Source organism: Phalacrocorax carbo, chromosome 24 (genome assembly GCF_963921805.1).
Source record: "Phalacrocorax carbo chromosome 24, bPhaCar2.1, whole genome shotgun sequence".
Taxonomy (NCBI): Eukaryota; Metazoa; Chordata; class Aves; order Suliformes; family Phalacrocoracidae; genus Phalacrocorax; species Phalacrocorax carbo.
Genome location: NC_087536.1, coordinates 837,363 through 858,886, shown reverse-complemented (window position 1 = coordinate 858,886; position 21,524 = coordinate 837,363). Strand labels below are relative to the sequence as shown.

The 21,524-nt window shown below is 51.5% G+C and overlaps 1 protein-coding gene across 2 annotated transcripts in view; it reads left to right on the top strand.

Annotated features, from left to right (window-relative positions):
• Nucleotides 1–539: 539 nt before the first annotated feature.
• The window catches only part of LOC104046666 (substance-P receptor), a 28,148-nt gene continuing 7,163 nt past the window's right edge, over nt 540–21,524 (top strand). Inside the window, exons 1-5 of one of the 2 annotated variants that reach the window (XM_064472924.1) lie at nt 540–1,989; nt 12,143–12,337; nt 16,240–16,390; nt 16,699–16,895; nt 17,293–20,541. In XM_064472924.1, the coding sequence (XP_064328994.1) occupies nt 1,589–1,989; nt 12,143–12,337; nt 16,240–16,390; nt 16,699–16,895; nt 17,293–17,584 (1,236 nt within the window). In that variant the 5' untranslated portion in view covers nt 540–1,588 and the 3' untranslated portion in view covers nt 17,585–20,541. Of the gene's footprint in view, nt 1,990–12,142; nt 12,338–16,239; nt 16,391–16,698; nt 16,896–17,292; nt 20,542–21,524 lie in introns of those variants that run through there. The other variant, XM_064472925.1, reaches the window with a different exon arrangement.

Here is a 21,524-nt window from a genome sequence, read left to right as displayed (position 1 = left end):
TTGCGGCGGTAGGAAGCCAGTTGCACCGGAGAGGGAAGACCTTTTCCTTCTTCGAGAAGTCAAATATTTGCTTTGTTCATCCGGACGCAAAGCGCTCGCCGGCCATCACGTAAAGCGTTTGGAGAAATCCCGTGGTCATCTTGGAAAGCTTTATAATATGTAAACAGAATATATAAAATATATAAGCTTTATGATTATCAGCGTGTTTTAAAGTCCCAGTGACTTTTTAAAGCGCGTTTGGCCCGGACGCCCGTTTACAAAGAGTTTACAAAGCACGGGAAGATTTTGAGAGCAAAAAGGTTGGAGGGGGGGATAAGGGGGTGTGGAAATGGGGGGCGAGGGGGCAGGGGGAGCCCGGGGGCTCCTGCCCTCCGGGGCGGGCAGCTCGGCGCTGCGGGGAGCGGCCCCGCTCGGGCGCGGGGGCGGCAGCTGCGGGCCGGGGGGCTCCGCCGGGGCGGAGGGGCCGGGGGAGGGCTCTGCGGGCCGGCTCTGCCCATCGCTCCCTGGCACCGCCCGCGCCGCTTATAAAAGCCCCGGTCGTGCCTCGCCCGCCGCAACCGGCTCCGCGGCACCGGCTGCGCCCCGCCCCGGCCCCGAACCGGGGGGGACCCGCGTCCCGAGGCGGCGGCGCCCCGACCCGGAGGGACCCGCACCCTGAACCGGTCCCGAATCCAGGGGAACCGGCGTCCCGACGCGGCTGCGCCCCGACCCGGAGGGGCCCGCATCCTCCTCCGGTCCTGAACAGGGAGAGACCTGTAATCCGCATCCTGCATCCCGCTCCGGTCCTGAACGGGAGGGACCCGCAACCCTCTCTAATCCTGAACTGGGAGGCACCTGCATCCTGCATCGTCCTCCTGTCCTGAACCAGAAGGTACCTGCATCCCGCGTCCTGCTCTGCTCGTGAATCAGGAGGGACCCGCACCCTGCTCCGGTCCTGAACGTGGAGGGACTCACATCCCGAATCGGCTGCACCTTGAATAGGGAAGGACCCGCAGCCTGTTCTCGTCCTGAACCAGGAGGGACCCGCAATCTGACCTGGTCCAGAACCAAGAAGGACCCACATCCCGCTCAGGTCCTGAACTGGGAGGTACCTCCATCCCGCATCCTGCTCTGCCCGTGAATGGGGAGGGACCCACATCCTGCTCCAGCCCTGAACTGGGAGAGACCCGCATCCCAAACCGGCCACACCCTGAATCGGGAGGAACCTGCCCCCCAGTGCAGCTGCAGCAAAGCCCGAAGGGACCCACACCCTGAACTAGCTGTGCATCCCAGTCCAGCTGTGCTCAAACCAGAAGGGACGTGCACCCCGACCCAGCCGCACACCCCCAACCGCCTGCAGCCTGAACCAGAAGGGTCCTATACCCCAAACTGACTGCATCCTGAACATGAGAGACCTATGCCCCAGACCAGCTGTGCTCTGAACCAGCCACGCACCCCAAAATGGCTGCACTCTGAGCCAGGAGGGACGTGCACCCCAGACTAGCTGTGTGCCCCGTACTGGTTGTACCCTGACCCTGCTGCACCCTAAATCAGGAGGGACCTGCGCCCCAAAGCACCCGTGTGCCAGGTCCAGCTGCGTTGCGGTGCGATGGATAACACTCTGCTGCTGGAAGTGGAGCTGGAGCACCACTGGCTGCTCAATACCTCCCTGAACGAGTCCTTCTCGAACCAGTTTGTGCAGCCCCCCTGGCAGGTTGCCCTGTGGGCTGTTGCTTACGCCCTCATCGTGGTGGTGTCGGTGGTGGGGAACGTGGTGGTGATGTGGATCATCCTGGCTCACAAGAGGATGCGCACGGTCACCAACTACTTCTTGGTGAACCTGGCTTTCGCCGAAGCCTCCATGTCCGCCTTCAACACGGTGGTGAACTTCACCTACGCCATCCACAACGAGTGGTACTATGGGCTGCTCTACTGCAAGTTTCACAACTTCTTCCCCATCGCCGCCGTCTTCGCCAGCATCTACTCCATGACCGCCATCGCCCTGGACAGGTGAGCTCCGAGCGTCAAACCCTCCCCGGCACCCAGGTCTGCCTCCACCTGGGTGCTGCGCTCAGCTCCGTCTGATCACGGCAGAACACTGCAATTAAAATAAAGCTTGTTTTGGTAAAAAGGGGCTAGAAATAATCCCTCTCCCTGCCCTGGTTGCAGGTGGCTTTGGAAATCCTTTGTCAGCTCTGCAAAAGGAGCTCGAGAAAAGGCTTTATAACCCCTGTGCATGTCAGTAGCGTGTCTTGGGTGTGCATGTGTAGCATCTGTGTCCTCTTCCTTCCCGGCTCCTCTGCAGAGCCATCCATTCCTTTCCCAACCTCCTCATTTAAAAGCAAACTCGGTATTTAGTACAAAATGGCATCACCTCATGACATAAAAGACAAGCCTGTGTCGGACGTGCCTCCGCTGCACTGCAGGAACTGTCTCGTGTTGCTTGATCTGTGTTGGGAACCGTCTAAGGAGCCTCGGAGAGAAGCTCAGGCTCGGGAAAGGCATCCTGACTCGGCGGGGGTGCGTGTGGTCGTGTTGTGTGCTGGTGTGTCCCTCCAGGCGAACCCGCCCTCATTTTATTAGTGGGGACCAAGGGGCAGAGGTAGGTGCCAGCGTTTTCTCTCATTTGGCTGCAGCCAGCACAGCTGAGTTGGTTTTTTTTCGCTGCCTGGTTTCTGCCGGCACTGCCCGATGGCTGGGGACTGCCGGCAGAGCGAGAGCCCGCCTGCGTTCTGCCACGATCCAAAGTTCAGCAAGCGCTCGGCGGGGTGCGATGGCACAGGGGACGCTGCCTTTTTCACCGCAGAGGGATGTGCCGGGGTCAAAGGACACGAAATAGCCATGCAGCGAGCACCGCCGGTGCGCAGCTCCCCTCTCTGCTTTCCCCCTCTAAGAGATCTTTTGTTTGATGGCATGTTCACCCCACAGCTAGAGGTAAATCGAGGCTTTCAAACGGATTTGCAACCCTCTCTTGAGTACCGGCATTTCAAGCGCAACAGATTTTTCCAACACAACATATTTTCTGAAGACAGCTCGGCTCTGCAACACCTCTTTTTGTCCCTCTTCCCAGGGAGTAAAAGACGTTTTGGCTGGGGATACACGCGAAGGGGGAGGGAGGAGATTCGCACTGCTGTATGCCAGCACATTTTGAGCTAGTGTCTAAGTGCTGCACAAACTGGCACGATTATTTCCCTGTGAGAAATTATAGTGCTGCCACAACTCACGCACTGACAGCTTGGGAAAGGCAGCTTGAGATGGATGATGCTCTTAAAAACAGGCTCGGGTTTTGTTTCATTCTGGAGTGGTCACAAGACCCTCTCCCCAAAATAAATCGGACAAAGCCAAGTTCTTATACCGGAGGTTTGAGGAGAATTAAGGCAATAATAAATAAAAAGAGGAATGCTACCAGCGTGGCTCTGCTCCTACCCGATGGTGTTGCTGGCTCTGTTTCAGGAGCATCTGCGCTTTGAGGATGTCAGGGATCAGCCGGCAAAGCCCCTTTCAGGTTAGGATGAATCAGAGACATGAATTTTTATTTTTTTTTTTAAATAGTTTGGTTTTTAGCCTTTGGTCCACACCCTGGAATAACCAGAAAAGCAAATCTGCCAAGGGAAGCTGGAAAAGCGTGTGTAAAATGGGGAGCGAAGGCAGGTCTGGGAGCCTGGAGCTGAATTTTGGGGGGGAATTGGCATTTCCAGCTTTCTTCTTGCATCTGCAAACCCTTAACGGAGGCTTGGTTTTCCCATGGCTGGCCCCCAAAACCCACGCGTGCAGGCTTGGCTCGCCCACCGAGAAGGACCCAAAAGAAGCTGCAGCCTCAGTGTGCAAACACCTCCTGCGCAGAGCTACCTGCTGCATTTCTTGGCCTCAAATGTCCAGCGAGGTGAGAAATTTGGAAGGTGAAGGCAGAAAAGCCCGTCCTCTGCCCCGCCAGGCAAGCAGCACAGAACAATATCTCCAGGTGCTGAAAAACGGCTTGTTTTCCCGTGTCCGAGAACTGACAATAGTAACTGAAATGCAGGAACTTGATCCAGGGACCCAAAAGGGAAGAATTTGTTCTGGCAAGCAGCAAAAAGCTGTGTGGGAACAAGGAAAGCAAGTACCTGAATTCAGAGCAGCAGAGCCAGGTAGGCTCAGCAAAATGGGTTATGGTCACAGCCAGGACGTATCTGAAATCAAACATGACCGCAGTTCTGATTTTCATCAAAAACTAGGAAAGCAGAATTGCCTGTGCCTCGTTCCCGAAGTGTATTAAGCCATCTATCAGAGCGGTTGGATACGGAGTCCGAAGGCTCGGAGGAGCATCAGTCTGCAGATTGCTCCCCTCAATCATTGCCGCTTGTGCTTTCTGCAAGCAATTTCCAGAACGTCCTCGCCGGAGGGTACGAAACCGCCTTGGAAAGTCTCGGCACGGCCGTAACAGAGTAGTTGAGAGAACAAGTAGGGAAGCGGGTTTGATTCTCCCAATGGGGTTGGGTGTGAGGTTTTTTTTTGCATAACCTGCCCTGGGTTTGAGCAAGGAAAAAAAAGCTTTTCCTTGAAGCTAGAGCATCTGCCCTCTCCCTAGGACCTATTCCAGCCTGGGCACAACCGCTCTGAAAAAATAAAAAGAAGGTAATCCTATAGCGAGTGTTATTCTGAACCCTGCAACAATAGCAGGAAATTCAGGAGTCATGGGTGGCAGCTGGTAAAGTCTGCTCAGGAAAAGCCATGATGCCGCTTCTCAGCATCCCGCAGAAGTCAGGGCCAAACAGCTCACTTTGGCACTATAAAATTTGCCATGTCCTTTGTTTTTGGGTGTATCAGTGCCAGCGCACACTACACATCCCCTTCCAGCCTCAAACTCTCCTTGTGTATTAATTCACCTGAAAGAGAGAGACAGAAAATCCTGGGTTTTTTCCAGTCTTCCAGGAAAAGTGAGAGCCCAGCAGTGCCCCATGGTGAGTCCAAGCTAATTTACAGCCACACTTAGAGAGGGAAAAAAACAACTCTGGCCACCCCTAAGCTGTAATGGCTGTGGCGCGGGGGATGGAGCATCGTTAGATAAACTGTTGACATTCTCTCCCTGAGACCTGGATTCCTTTCTGAGCACCCCCGCGAGCCCGCGCCGCAAGCAAACTTCAGACCGAGGAATGAGTTGCCGTGATGACGGACAACCGGGAACGCAGCCGAAGGTGAAGATCCCGGATGACTTGCAGAACCAGGAAACAAAAATCATCTCTGATCTCAAAACTTTAAGTGAGCTGAGCCGAAAACACCGCAGACTGAACAAATGCCAATGAGAAGCGCAAGAGCCCTGCCACAAACTCAGGGCGGAGACAGACTGTGCAGCACTTGGGCTATTTAATATGAAGTGATTTCCCTCTTTCTGCCGAGTCCCCTGCTCTAAAGCAGCTGTAAAAGCGACACAGGGCGGGACTAACCTCCCGCAATTCCTAGGCCAACCTGCTGCTTTTGCTCATAAAAGAGCCCCCTCTCCAACCTCCGCCAGCACCAACGCTGCCAGACCAGCCGGCAGGGCTGGGCAATCCAACCGGGATCTTCTTTATATTCCCCCTTTTTTTTTTTTATTTCCAAGTGGGTTATCAAATTATATTAGGTGACTTAAGATTCATCAATTTGCCAGCAGGAGCTGCAGAAGAAACATCAAATCTGCGAACCTTCATTCACCACCGCGGCTCCTAAAATTGCTAGTCTGCAGCCGAGACCTGTTAATATCTCCCCAACCCCCTATTATTTGCAGCAGAAAAATTGGCTCTGAAAATTATTTACTGCTTGCAAACCTTGAACTCCCAGGCTGGACGAACCAGCTGAGTATCAGGAACATATTCGCCAGCTCAGCAACCCCATGCCTTCCCCGAGAGGTGATTACTGCAGAAAGAAACCCTCCGGAGAGGACAAATTACATCAGCGCACAGACAGATTAATTAGTCATTTACACCCTAATATAGCGCCAGGGTTGGTTTTTTTTTTTGTAATCTTGACTTAATGGACTTCTGGGGTTTGCAGAGCAGGACTTTGATCTGTGGCCGGCATTGTGTAATCTTGCTCTGCTGGGGTGTAATTTGGAAGATGGAAGAGCAAGGGGGAAGCGAAAGGAGCCTGGGTTTAGGGCCAGCAGCCCCTGCTCCGGCCGCCCTGCGGCACTGCCTACGCACAAGCTACCAATAACCAAAGCAGCCCTTTGCATTCCCCAAAAATCAAGCGTTAGTGAACGTGGCAAAAGCCCTACGAAGCTGCGGGACACCCAGCACGGAGCTGGCTCAAAGCGCTGATCTCCCCGCTGGCGTTAGAAAGCAGGGGGACGGGGACGGACAGGGGAGCGCCTTAGTAAGGGGTTCATAAACCATCAGGGCTGGTTTATGCCCCTGGTCCCAGCAGTAGTCTCTGATCTGATGGGTATTAACTGGAATTAATCCCCCCCAATACCCACTAGATATGAATTCAGCCTGTCAAAAAATAAATTTCACTTTTTTCCCCCTTTCCTTAGGAAACTTCCTTGAAATTCCCATGGCAATAAATGTAGAACTAAGCTGCATTTGTGACAGCGTGGTGGCTGGGAGATGCAGGAGGCTCAGGTTTTGGCCATGCTTTTGGGGTGATCACGGTGCTCATCTGCAAGCTGGGCGCTGCCACAAGCCACCGTAGGAGTTTGAAGGCCTTTGGTGAGATATTTGGTTTATCCGATGGCTTTCTTAATTTATTCCTTGATTTATTCTTCGTTGCTCAATGGCCCAGTGGGAACCACCCATGCACTAAGAGCATGGTGTCATGAGTCACCAACCCAGCATTTCGTGTGATTTTTGTTCTCCCCGTTCACTCTCCAGCTACAAACCAGTGCCAGGACTAACCGGTTGATAAGATCACGTAGGTGCCTCGAATAACGGCACCTGCAGGGTCTCTCAGCGGGGCTGGCTTGTGCTTTGGGTCCTCCTCTCCCATCCCACCCCGGCGCTGCCAGCAAAAGGATGAATGCAGGAGGGGGCTCTACACCTCCTTAACAGCCTGCTGCAACGAACTGGGCTTTGATCCTGTTTCGCCTGCATTTGGCTTTTAAAATAGAGCGTGCCCGTGGGGTTTGCAGTGCAAGAGGTGCTGTGCAGGAAGGCGAGGGAGTTTGCCAAGCTGCCGGCGCAACTCAGGCCGCTGTTCGGTGGTGGGTAACGCGCCCTTTTCGATTGTGCTCAAAGGAAACACCAAACTGCTTTGAAAAAGGAAAGATCCTGTGCCCTGTCGGTGCTCCTGGGAAGTGCCAATGAGAAACCCGCAGCCTCCTGCTTGGCGAAGACGCTTTGCCGAGCGTTGAGCATCACTCAGGTCTCGGGGCAGGAGCGCACTGTCCGCCTCTCAGTTTGGATGGTCGCTGTTTTATGTCAAAGCAATAAATAGGAGGAAGCAGCTGCTTGCGGCACCTTCGTCCCCAGCGTCGTGCGTCGAGCACGGAGGGCTCAGCGAGCCTCCTGGGCCGTCACCCAGAGGCGAGGTGTCTGGGGCCAGCCCGGCGAGGCCAAGCTCCGCTGTGCAAACCTGCTCGAGGGACGGTATTTTTGCATCCCCGCAGTTGTGTCGCAATCCCCACGTAAAGTAAAAAGGCAGGGTTTTGTCTACGAAGCTTCTCCTTTCCTGGGTGGGAAGGACCCGGAGCCGTGCCGGAGGCATTTGACCCACCTCAGTCTGGAGCATCTGCTCTGGCTCGGTTGCAGACTCCCCCGGGACTGACTCTGCACTAAACCCCTCTTTGCTCAGGATGGGAAATCGTTGTGCAATAAGACACACAGCACAAACTCTGCATCCTCTTGGTTACTCATCTCTTATCTGTCGTACCCTTATTACTTAATGAAGCAGATAAAGTCTTGGATGAAAGACGCTTCATAAATTTTCAGTATTATATTAATCTCATCTCCATGAGGGTGGAAACAATCGTGTAATATTAGTTATCCAGGCAGAACCCAGATTTGCAGATGCAATTAATAGATGGCTACAGCGCCTCGCTGCAATATTTATTTAATAACTGATATGCTCAGAGCTACCCTGGTACAATGTTGTACCCAGATGCTATTGTATCGTCATGGTAACGCTCCCCCCAAACTACAATAAAATATTTAAACCACAGCGAATGGCATTACCAACGTCATCAAATAGCGTCTGGTGTAAAGTTGGGCGCTTTAGTGCCAGGCCCACTAAATGGGGTGGATTTAAAACATTAAACGCGGTGGGGAAGGCGCAAGGGAGACGCGGCTGCGCGGGCACCGGGCCTGTCCTGCACGGAGCTGGGCAGCCCGGAGCTTGCAAAACTTACCGGCGGTTTGCACTGGACCAGGGTGCTGCCAGCCGAGAGGAGAGCAGCTGCAGATCATTTTATTTTGAGGAACAGGTATCAGTCGGTCTTCCCAAGCCAACATCTTCTGCAGGGAAACGGCCTCCCCCCATGCACCGCCTGCACGGGGAACAAAACCTTTCCCTAATGTAGGAAAGCTGACCTTCAATCCTCAGCCAAGAGCCAATTCCCTAGGAAAAAATAGGATGTGAAGACCCCGCGGTGGTTTGTCACTTGCCACAGTGGCGAGGGCAGGATGCTCGTGTAGGGACGTGCTCCTCTTCCTCACCTCCCACGAATCGCCATCCCTAGCAAACCGCGACACCCCATTTTCTGCTGGATGGGAAAGCCATCTTGAACGGCAGAGAAAAAAAATAAATCTCTTTAATAGGATACAGCATCTTAGGGAGATGGGCAGAGTGGGGCCACAGAGACACTTTGTGAGGAGAAATATGAGCTAATAAACTCATTAGCCTCGCTTTTGAGAGCCCGCTTCTCGCCGGCGCGGCCGGGACCTGCGTGGCTGAGCCAAGGAGGGCAGCAGCTTCCTGGCACTTAAGCTCTGATCGATGCCTTTTGTGCCCAGCACAGCAAAACCGCCCGCCTGACACCATGCACGGGGCCAAACGCCCGCCAGTACCTTGCAGACCCCCCGGGATGTGGCGGCTGCATCCCATGGCCGTGCTCTGCATTTCCACCAGAATGCACACTTCTTTGGATTAATAAAAAATAAACGGATGGGCAAGATTTTTGCTGAAAGGCAAAGTCACGATTGACACATCGTTTTTCTTCCCTGCTAAGAAGTAATTGATGGAGGTTTGGCTGCAACACCTACCACAGCCTTGCCTGGGAGATCAAACCTAAGTGAAGGGGAGAAGACAACCTGGAGGTACCTGCGGTACGGCTCCGCAGCGGTCGCTTGCTCGGAAGGAAGGTTTTATTTTAGGTTATCCAAAACCCCGCCGTAGAAATGCACCACGGGGGAGGTTTGGCTCGAAAGAGAGCAGAATTGCAAGAAAGCAAACTGGCTTTTTGGGACCCGTGTTCTGGATGCAAAAAAAAGATCCAGTGGTGGCCAAAAAAAAAAAAACAAACCCAAAAATTCAAAGACAAGAATACACACAAATCTATTGGGTAGAGAAACATGGAAAGTCCGGCCAGTCTACAAGGAAATGAGGGTTATTTGAGCGTGACAGACTCAGCGCTGCAAAAGAATTGTAGAATCATAGAATGGTTTGGGGTGGAAGAGCTTAAAGATCACCTCGTTCCACCTCCCCTGCCCTGGGCACAGACACCTTCCACCAGACCACGTTGCTCAAAGCCCCGTCCAGCCTGGCCTCCAACACCTCCCGGGGGAGGGCACCTACAGCTTCCCTGGGCAACCTGTGCCAGGGCCTCGCCACCCTCACCCTCAAGGATTTCTTCCTAACAGAGAGCTAACCAAAACCTACCCTCCCTCGCTTTAAAGCCGTTACCCCTTGTTCAGGTTTGCTACCAGTGCTGATGCTTTTCCACCCCGATAGAAGCAAGACGGTGGCTGTTATCCAAGCTAAAGCAGCCACCAAACCATATTTTCTGCTCCCCCCCCTCCCCAGTTTGATTTTGCATCAAATATTCTTGTCAAAGAGAGGGTAAAAAAAGAAGAAAAATGGAAAAAAAATAAAGGAAGCGGTTATTAAAATGTTAGGAAAATTTTCTGCTTAGGGATACAATTATTATATAATTATATGATATTTTAATATGAAATAATGGTTGAATTATTTTCAGGATGTTTGCACGTTTCCATCTATCCATCTGCAGCATTTTTATGGCCTGTAATACCTGCTCCCCAAGCAGCCCAGACCCTTTTTATTACTTTTTTTTTCTTCCCCATCAAAGCCCCTGTCTGGAAGAACTGTTATTATTCCCATTTTTAATCCTGATGGGTGGCTGAACCCAGAGCACCCCCAAAAGAATATTTCAGAGGTCCCTTGGGCCCCTTGGTCCCAAAGGTTTGGGAATTGCTGCTGAAAAATAGTATTTGGGGACAGTTTTCCCCAACGTGCTGGTAGCTTGCTTCCTCCCAGCTCCCTGACCCCGTCCTTGCAATGCCAGCACGGCCGGATTAATTTTGCCATCTCAATTTTGCCGCCTGCTTTGCACCATGAGACACGTTGCAGACAAGCGATGGTGCTTGGAAAGGTCTCTAGGTGATGCGGTTGGGGTTTAGTTCATCGTTACGGTGATTATTTGGACGTTTGATCGAGCGCGAGGGCTTCTGCAGGTGCAAAGTCCTTTAAAGCGATCAGGAAAGCCCTCCGAAATGCACCGGCAGAAACAAGGTTGGCGATGTAAAAGCATTTCTGGCTGGTTGCAGTCGAGCCCTGGCTTTGCTTTCTGGAGGTCCCAGCCTCAGATTTTTTTTTTTTCTCCAGGTATTTCAACAGAAATGGCCCAACTTTTGTGGAAATCCCTCGTTTTCCACCGTTTGCATGCTTGAGCTCGAACTGTCAGGTCAAGTATCAGCAGCAAGCTCGGGCACATCGACTTCTTGCTGCTTTTACCCCATAAATGCAGGGTAACCTGCTCTGAACCCCATGCTAAAGCCCACCCAAACTTCATCCAGCTCAGCAAACCTGCTATCGAGGGGCTCAGCCGACACCAGGCATTTGAAGGATGAGGAAGAGGAAGGAGACGAGTCCTTGCAGGGTCCTGGAAAGCCAATCGCAAATACTATAAGGAAGAAATGAGAAACACGGACGCAAAGACCAGGAGAACCTTGGTGCATCACCAGCCGCTGTGCCAGAGCGGCACTAACACCCGTTGCCTTGGCTCTTTCTAACCAGCTTCAATTCCAAGTACCAAACAGATTTTTGAGGGATAATTATCAGGCGGATTTTCAGCTGCAGAAAGCTGATAAGGTTTGGTACCCTGGGGCAGAGGAAGAGCTGACGGCAGTACCTCCTGCATATTTATACACTAATCCCTATGTCTTTCCCCTGCAAGGGGCCACCCAAAAATGCAACATGGGGAGTATTTGCCATCTAAGAAAAAATTAGAAGCAAAAACTGCCCATCCTCTGAAAGGAGAAGGGATGGAAGGAGACAGAGAGGAGGCTGCAAACGCCTCAGGCTATAACACACGCAGGGCGATGCAATGTTTCTCCTCTTCCCAAAGCTTGACATGGAGCAGGGGGGAAATAAAATAAAAAATTTGTGACATTCTCACTTAATCCTTAAGGCGCTGCTGACTGCTGCCAGCTTTGCAGAACCAGGTTTGCAGAGGGATAAATGCAATCCGCCTCGTCGCCGCTGAAGCTTTCCTCGCGTACAACGACCGATGTTCGAGGGGAAGAGCCCAGGAGCCAGGCAGATAGAGGTGGCATCTCAGATCACCCATCCCACGCCGGCCCAGCGCTCTTATTTTTAGTTCTCCTCCTGTAACACTTGGCGCTGAGATCTACCGTAGAGATCAGATTTTGCGCGGGTGCAAAACTACCGGGCGCTGCCAAAGCGGGGGCTGCCAGACGGCAGCATCGCGGCTGGCTCTGTACAAATTGGTCTTTGCGGAAGCAGCCGGTTGCTGGTTGCGTTAGCGAAGCTGTTTGTCAGCTAAATGTCAATGAGCGTCTCAAACGGGATTCATATCTCGAGGGTAAGATACAGCAAGAGAATTAGAGCGTTAGCCGGGGAATCGTCCATAAAGGGATTATTCGGTGCTGTTTGCGTTGTGCAGAGCGAGGGGCTGCCAGGATGCATTAAGGGGGTGTTATAAGTACAACCCCTACACAGGGAAGACCTAAACCAGCCCAAAAAGCTGCAACATCGGGGCTTTCCAGCTTTCATTTCACCTTTTCCCGCCTTGCAGGTACATGGCTATCATCCACCCGCTGCAACCCCGACTCTCAGCCACCGCCACTAAGGTGGTCATCGGCGTCATCTGGCTCCTGGCTTTCCTGCTGGCTTTCCCCCAAGGTTACTACTCGGTGATGGAGGAGCTGCCGGGCCGGCTCGTGTGTCTGGTGGAGTGGCCAGAGCACAGCACCAATGTGTACGGAAAAACGTGAGTTGAGCTTTTCTGGCAATGGGGACAAGTCACCGTACAGAAAAGACATTAAGAAAGTATTTAAAAAAAGGAAGCGAGGAAGGATGGGAATGGCTCAGAGCTTCCTGGGATGGGGAAACCCTCCCCCTGCCCTGGCGAGGGCCGGTGCTCTGTAGCTGGTGGTAGCAAAATCTCCGTCCGCATCATCCTGGGGCACATTAAGGTTAGTTAAGGTGAGGTGAGCGCTGCTCATGGTCCAAGCCTTGCCCCATGCTGTGCCATTCCTCAAGGATGCTCATCCTTGAGGGCAACTCAGGTAAAACTACTAAGACGCAATATTTTGGCTGTGGGGATGGGGTCTGCGTTGCCCCCAGGGGCTTATTCATACATGCAGGTATAGCTCTGGTTTTTGCAGCACCTTTCCTGCAACCCACACCTCCAAAGCCTTCCTGGGGCAAGAGTTATTCCTGCAAGAGGTAAACTGGGTTTTACCTGGGGTATCTTGGCCAGGCAATAACAGAAAAAAAAAAAACAACCTGGTTTGGGATTTACCAAGTCCAAATGCCCCAAAATTCACTCGACAGCTTAAAAAAAACCAAGCTACCAAAAGGGGCTCTGTGGCATCAGCTCAGGCTGGGAGGCAAACGCTGGGCTAGGAGGGCTCAGCAGGAATCTCCTTCCTTCCCCTTAAGGTGCTGGTTAATTAAATCTGGCATTTCCAAAGGGTCCAGGCAACCCCGCTGCTCTGCCAGCGCAGCGGTCCTCCACGGTTTGCTACGAGTCTACGAGTCATGCGGCGAGTTAAATGTCATGCCTTAAGGAAAAAAAGAGCAGGGGAAGGAAAAAAAAAAAGGGCAATTGTGATCTCCAGTGCCGTGGAGCAATGAATTAGGGCTGTGAAACTGTGCTGGAGCCAAAGCAGGGGTCACACACGCACAGAGAGCGAAGCCTGGCGAAGGTCCCTCTGCAAGACAAACGAGACGAGTTTGCCAGTCAGCAGCGAGCGGCGAGTGGCAGAGCGCGGGACGGTATTGTTTATTATCACCTTATTTATTTGCATTGCAAGGCATGTATGGCAAGAACTCAGCTGGGGCTGGCCCAGCCGATCTCCGGAGGTGTTTTCCAAGCTTAATTACTCCAGGCCACTGTGATAAATATGGCCAGCGCAAAGAAATGCCACTGGCTTAGACAGCCCGTGTGGCCGGGCTGGGGCTGAGCCCCCCCAGACCGGCGCAGTAACCGGCACGAGCTCAGGGCCTGGCTTTGACAGGTTGTTTGCCGTTCAGCTGCACGCTGGGGCCATGGCTTTTGCAAATAGCTAATTCAAGAGAAAAACGCCACCGTTAACCTCTGAATTATTTGCTGCTGGAAGCCGGGTGCCACTTCAAAGCCTGAGCATCCCGTGCCCTTTGGCGAGCCAGAGGCTCTCTGCAGACAGATGAGGGCAGCCAGAAAAGCTGGGAAAGCAGATGCTCAGCAGAAGCTTTTAAATAGCCAAACCCCAGATATTTGGTGGGGACTGAAAATAACTTGCAGCTCGGCAGCGTCTCTCCAAACCATGTGAACTCACTTGCACAGTGGAGAGCCTGAGAAGTTATTTTACTGCCCCAAAATAACTTTGCAGGACAGGTGCTTGGGTGACTGTCAAACACCCTCCCCTGCTCGCATGGCCTTGGTGCAGTTATTTAAGGAAGGCGCCAGCAGCAGCTGGCTCGTTTGCAATGCCATGATGAAAAATAATATTATTTTATTCCCAACGCTGGGGAGTCCTTTGTCTTGGCAAACGGAGCCCAGAAAGCACAACCCCAGCATGCAGAGGGTATCAGAAACAGCCGTGCGCACATGAGGGGTTTTTCAGCTGGGAAAACGTGCCTGTTCTCAGCCCGCTCATACGGGGGGAAGCGGGCAAAGGCCTCGGCACAGGCGAGGTGCTGCATCTGCAACAGGAGCCAGCGATTCAGCTTGATTCGATCCAGCAGCTGCTCGCTGCCGCTAACAACCAATTCCCTCGCCCGCGTTTGGTTTTGTAATAGATGTCTGATCTATTCCAATTTCATTAGCTGCCATTTTGGTTCGTTAAGGGAAGGGGAAAAGCCGCTCCGCTCGCAGCTTCACGGGGAGATAACAGCCCACAGCGACTGTCTGGGCTTTGCGAGGCCAGAGGAGGCAGCAGCCCCCTCCTCCAACATCACTGTCCCGTAACGCCTACAGGCTCCTGATCCTACACAAGACCCTAAATCCGCACACCAAAGACCTTTAAATTACAAAACCCAGGCCTCTACAAGTGCTCTGATCCTGCAATTCTTGTAGAAAGAATAACATACGGATGGTTTCACATGGAGAACGGTTTTCAGCACCCAGGGTCCAAAAAAAAAGTCCCAGGGCTCTTTGGAAATCCCTGTCCCTACTATGCCCAGGCAGCTCTGAAAATAAGGGTCAATCTTGCTTACGTTGTCTAACAGCTCCTCTGGGGCATTTCTGCATCACTCTCAGCTATTTGCAGATGGTTTAAGACGCAGCATTACATGGGAACCACAATGAAATCTTCATCGCGGAGCCACAGAGACGCCTCTTTAATTAGCAAAATAGAAAACAGCCCTACAAAATCCAGCTCAAATGCGATTAGCGCTGGGCAAAGAGGAGGCCAAATGAGATTGCAGGTACAAAACAAGGAGGAGATGGCGTAGCAACACGGGTCCAGGGCCAACGGGATTCCCTGCGGGAGTTGCACCAGGTACAAGCCTGACCCATTCGTTACACTTTGGAGAGACTATTCAATCAAAGCTCCCGGGAGGACGAGCGGGTGCAAGAGCTGAGGGTGGCTACAGGGCCTGAACCGCCTTGAACAGATGCGGCACCTTGCATTCCAGCCGGGCACGCACCCCGAAAATGCCTGCAAAGGCCCTAAAGCTGTCCGAATAGAATGACCTCCACACCTGGCAGCACGCACGATGCTTTGCAAGCCAGCACTGGGCAAGGGTACCACTATTGCTCCTCCTCCTGCAGGGAAGGCAGGTTTTTGCATCCTACAATGGTGGGAAGGAACCAGCAAGGTCAAACCATCCATCCCCACCCTGTTTGTTAAAAACAGCCCTGTTTTTTTTTACTTTTAAACAAACTATTTAACACCAATCCTTCACTGAACCCCCTGCAATCCCAGTGGCTATTGCAACCTTCCACAGCCCCACTGGCTTCATGACAAAACGGTCTCAAGCCTGTGCTAACAGTTTAATCTGGACCTTCTTGTTCGATTTTGGGCTTATTTATACCTGTTCTAAACAGACACAAGGATCCTGCCTTCTCCATGAGCTTGGAGAACTGACCTAACTGCTTAAATCACTGGAAATTTTTAATAAACCTCCACAACAAGGGTTTAGGCTGTGTTTTTGGGGACTGGGGTTATGCCTTATGCCACCTGAGCCCAGCTAAACTGATGATGGACCAGGATTCAGGCAAGCTGCATCCAAGACCCAGTGTTTGCCCCGCAGGGAAAGCCTTTATTTCTTCAGCTTAATATTCCCATCCTTTATATGTCAAAAAACCCCACACTTGCTCCTGCAGGACTGCCAGATAAAAGGTGTGATAAGAGCAAGCATTCAGCTTTAGGATAATTTGAGGGGTAAATAGAGTAGAACTGAGAGTAGAGCCACTTGAGCTAAAACATCCTTGCCTTATGGAGGTAACACAAGCTCTTCGCTGGCCTCTACATCCCACCCCAGGAGGGTGCTAGGATGTCAAAGGCTGGCAGCAGAGACTTGGAAAAGATTGGGGTGAAAGTAGGGAGTCCTTCCCAGCTCAAGCTCTGCAGGAATTGTGCCAAATTCTCTTTGCCCCTGTGAAGCACTTTGCCTTCAAGTTCCGTTTGCAAGAAAAAGACTGAATAGGTGGAGGACACGTGCAACAACCATCATTTTTTCTAGGTATCACTTCTGCATGACCATCCTGATCTACTTCTTGCCACTTCTGGTGATAGGATGTGCCTACACTGTGGTCGGCGTCACCCTCTGGGCAAGCGAGATACCTGGCGACAACTCTGACCGCTACCATGAGCAGGTCTCAGCTAAGCGGAAGGTAAGGAGCTCCGAGCATGCTTGAAGCCATACTTCATGCCCAATCCCAACTAACTACCACCAAAAATACTTTATTAGGGGTGGAAAGAGGTCAGAGCTTGTTGCATCGTTGTTGGTAATGGAGCAGGGAATGGCCTCCAGATACGTGTCCTCTATGAATGACCATGGTTTAGCCAAGGTGTTGACCACGCGTTCCCGGTTGGAAAGGCCTCCAAGGCAAAAAGAGGTGGCCCCTTCTGGAGGGTGACACCTCTCCTGCGGGGCGTTCGACGGATGACTTTGCTTCCCTGCCCTCTCTTCTCCTCACAGGTAGTGAAGATGATGATCATCGTGGTATGCACTTTTGCGCTGTGCTGGCTGCCCTACCATATCTACTTCACCCTGCAGTATTTCAGCCCTGAGTGGTACCTGCAGAAGTTCATCCAGCAGGTCTACCTGGCTATCATGTGGCTGGCCATGAGCTCCACCATGTACAACCCCATCATCTACTGCTGCCTCAACGACAGGTGGGTTTCGAGTGACTTTCAGCACCATCTTAGTGCAATGGGGCGGGGGAGGGGGAGATACAGAGGGGTCTGTTGGAGGAAAGTATGGGTGGAGAGTTTTTCCAGGGTGGTTCTGTCCCATCTTCTGCCAGGGGCTGCTTCCAGCAGATGCAGGGGTGATATAATACTCACTAAATAAGTCTTTCCTAAAGTCCCTGGGGAATTTGAGGACAGGTATCAAAACAGTCCAAATTCCTAATTAGGATTTATCAGTGTTTTTTTCCTCCCCTTAGTGAAAAGTAGCATTTGTTTTTGTTGTTAAGCAGTGCTTAGCTTTGTCTCCCCACTCCTAGCAAGGTCCTTTTGCCGTCTCCACATCCCTCACGGCTGCCTTTCCCCATCTCTGCCATCCCTCCAGGTTTCGCGTGGGGTTCAAACATGCATTTCGGTGGTGCCCATTCGTCAGCGCCAGTGAGTACGAGGGCCTGGAGATGAAGTCAGCCAGGTACCTGCAGACACAGAGCAGCATGTACAAGGTCAGCCGGATAGAGACCACTATATCCTCGACGGCTGGCATGGCTGAAGAGGAGCTGGAGGAGAGCAGCAAGGCCAAGCGTCTCTCGGTAGACATGACATCCAACGGCTCCTCCCGCAGCGACTCTAAAACGGTTTCTGAGAGCTTCAGCTTCTACTCCAACACACTCACCTAAGCAGCTCCCCAGCCTCATCAGCCGCTCACAAGGGTGCCAACATCCCCTTTCCCTCACCGGGACGCTCTGGCACTCAATCCACCCAGCATCATCACCCCGGTTTGTGATGTACTGGCTTTTTTCCATGCTGTTTTACCATATCGTGCTGTGCCACTTGCTCGCCATCCTTGGGCCAGCCCAAGAGCAAAAGCTTTGGATTAGTTTCATGTGCTTCACCGTGGCTTGCACCTGAACACAAGGGGGGTTTGGCTGGCCTCTGCCTTGCTGCCTGTCCAACCCACCACAGACCAGGTGGGTGGATAGGATGCTGAAATGGGACAGAGCTGGGTTTTTGTCCTAAATCATTAAGTACAACATCGGCAGGCATCTCCCAGTGCATGCCACCCCACAGGAAAAGGAACCAGTCTTGCACTTTCCTCCTCCCACCTTTAATTTCATTCTCCCTGTCACCCTCGGTTGAATATCCAGCGGGGTATTCAATTCAAAAATCCAGAAAAAAATGCTGTTTTCAACTTCAGAGGCTGTACGTCCATGGGGCACCGCTGGCCTCTCAGCGCTTCAACTGAGATCCAGGTGTTTCTGCACAGTCTCAACTCATCTCCCGCACCCGCATCCCTCTGCACGACCGTCTTCTGTTGCCGCTCCACAGCACAGCCCATCGAAACAGGGCTCTCCAAAGGATTTCTGAACTGAGCCAGACTTCGGTTGCTGTTAATCAACCGTATGTGCCAAAAGCAATCACTGTGATTTCCTAAAAGGCCCAAGGAGATGGCTCTTTGATAGATTTTGGAAGCCTGTGGAGGTCTGGAGAAGAAGAGAGTGACCACACTGAAATGTCTAGAGCTGCACAGAAAGGGGCACGGTAGGATTCTGTTGGAAAAACCAAGTTTTGCCAGCATACAAGGTTTGAAGGGAGACAAGAATTTTGCAGACTTTTTTTACCTAGAGGAGGTTGAAATGATTCACTTCCACTTTCTGGATTTTGTTTTAACCAGGGAAACTTTTTTCTTTTCATCCCCCCATCTTTTGCGTAAAAGATTACATTTATGATGTGTACATGGATATAGCGAGTATTTTAGTCCTGTTATGATGGATAATTTTGACTGGGGCTGTTCATACCAAGGGCTCCTTTGGTCAACAAATGCATGAACATACACTCAAAGGGGGGCAAAAAAAGTAAATAAAGTGAGACGTGGGCAAGCTTGGCTTGTCGGGAACAAACCTACAAGTTTAGGGGCAACCTGGGGGCAGTGGTACCGACTTCTCCTTGCTGCTGGTCCAATCGCTGTACTTTTGGTGTAGAAATCAGACTCCTAAAATTGATTGACCGAACATCAGACCCTGCTGAGCCAGCAGCAATTTCTGGAAGTAAAGCAGAGATGGCTTTTGGAGCTTTTCAAATATTCAGCCTCCAAACTGGCTGTTGGAAGATCATTAATAAATCCCCAGCCACGATGGTTCTTGGAGATAAAAATACACATATTTAAGGAATGACTCCAGCAGAATGACAAGAATGATCATCTTGGTTTTTACCCGAAGTCCTGCCAAGTGCCAGCGGTGAGGAGCAGCTATTCTAGCCATTTCCATGCTCTTCCCAACTGCTGCAATACGCAGCGTTACAAACTGCCACATGCTTCACGCGTACGCTGGAAGACCCTATTTTTTTCCTGCTTAAACTTCCACTTCTCACCATTCTTGTTGCCTTAAGACATATTCCCTTGCTGCTGCTTCCCACGACCCTGCAAGCGTGGAGAAAAGGGAACGGCGTGAGCCTTCCTGGGGATCTGGTTTTGCAAAAAACCACCAGCCCCAGGCGACAGCGATCAAAGGGATGGACGATGCCGAGGGTTTTAACGCAAGGGTTGGACTAGGAAACTTTTCCCACCAACTCCCCAGGAGCTGTGCTGCCAATACACGAGAAGGTGCTACAAACCAGAGCCAAATTCTGATTTACTCCTAGCTGCCAAGCCAAATTAAAAATTAAAATGACACCAACTGTCTCGAAATGGTCTAGAGAGCCAAACAGGGCAAGCAGAGATCTGCTCCGTCACCCCACGCACAAGGGTGTGTGTCAGGTTGTGAGCCTACAGAAGTCAGCATTTAGGGGGAAAAAAAAAAAAGGAAAAAATATATATGCGTGTCTGTGTGTATATATATAACCAGGCTGCCCTTTAGTCCTCTGTGTTTTATGCCTCAACGATGCTGTGATCGTGAGATGTGCAAAGAAACGACAACTGCCTTCTCACAAGCAATGCTCAGCTTGAAACGTGGGATAACCCCAAGGGCGTGCATGGAGACTTCAATTCGAGCTGACAGTTCACAGCCTGAAATGCTTCCTGTGCATCTTGTAGAAAACTATCTCTTGAAATAAAGTGGGAAAAATTCCCAGCTGTTATAAAATAGTGCCAACGACCGCAGTGGAGCCAGCCTGGGACGCCCAAGCTGATGGGAACGTGTCAAGAGATCATTCAACAGATGGAGACCAATGGAGGAAAACCAAAATGTTCTCTGTAAATGGGTACGACATGCCCAAACCTGGGGTTTCCTTCCCCCCCTCCAAGTGCCGAGTTATTTTATCAGTGGAAGCAGGAAAAACGGCGAGACTCTCTTCACATTTACGATCTAAGCCAACCTCAAAATGGGATGTGTGGGTCAGGTCCATGGCCATGCTCGTGACATGCATCAGGCAGCATTAGCTGGTTTCACCAGCCTTGGGATGCTCTGTGCAGGCAAAAGCCACAGAGAAGTCTTTTTCTGAAGGCTAAAAAGCCTAAAACAAGGCACCCCTGCCTAGGCTTGGGGATGGGACATCTAACCATATGGTAAGTCCAGCCTCTGCTCTATTTCCAGCTCTTCTTTCAAACAGGTCAGCAAATACAAAGGCTTTTCCTGGTTTATTAAGCCCGTTTCCCTGGTTTGCTTGCAGATCTCTGATTAGAAATTCAACTGCAAAGCGAGGCAGTTTCTGTGTGTCTTTCCTGGCTCTCTGAAATGCAAAATAACACTATCTGTTGAGAATCACTCAGCAGGTCTGCGCACATCACTTTGCCTTCTCCTTCTTGGAGGCATATGGGTAACTCCCGCCATCATTAAGACGAGCTGCCTAAGCCCAATTACAATGCACTTCATGCCAAAACCATTGCAGAAGGGAGCTCTGAAACCCAAATCCCAGCCTGAAGCCATCTCCTTACCCCCAGGGGATTGAGATATGCTCAGGTTTGCTTCCTGGCACTCAGATACTGCTCTTCCCACCTACCTCCCAGCAGGAGCACGGAGCAGCAAATCCCCATCTCCATACATACTTTGAGGTCTGCTCAACTGCTCCAAAAAACTACATTTACACCCTGTTTCATGTGTAACCATTTATCTCCCATCGGCTCAAAACAAAAACCAGCGAAAACCAAGCAAGAGCCTGCATGCCAGAAAAATGAGGCGCCTTTGCAAACGTGGAAGCCCAAGCAAAGCAGCCAGTACCGATCCCCGCTGTTTGTAGTGCTTGTAATGGGATTGCCAGCAGACACGCAAAAGCCTGCCCGCCCACCGCTTATCTTTATTATTATTTTTATTTTCCTGTCCCCGGAGGGAGGGATGCAGTCACTGCTTGGCCCAGCCGAGCACGCCGCCTCTGCCAACGGGTAGCAGCTTGGGATGGAAGCAGAGTACCCGCTATTTGCTGCCTATTTCCGCAGGGCTGACAGGGCTTTTTTTTTTAAGCTTGCTGTGGCCTAGCCAGATCCCCCTGCGAGATACACCACCAAAAGCTCCCAGCTTTTGCTTGCCATTAAAATAATAATTTTAAAAAAAAAACCACACACACCACCTTTTGGGCTTCAGGAGTCTGTTAATAATCTACTGAACACACCACCCCGCCCCAATAAATCCGGTCTCCAACTGAATAATTAATACAGCACTTGTAATGCAAAGTTTAATATGGAAATAG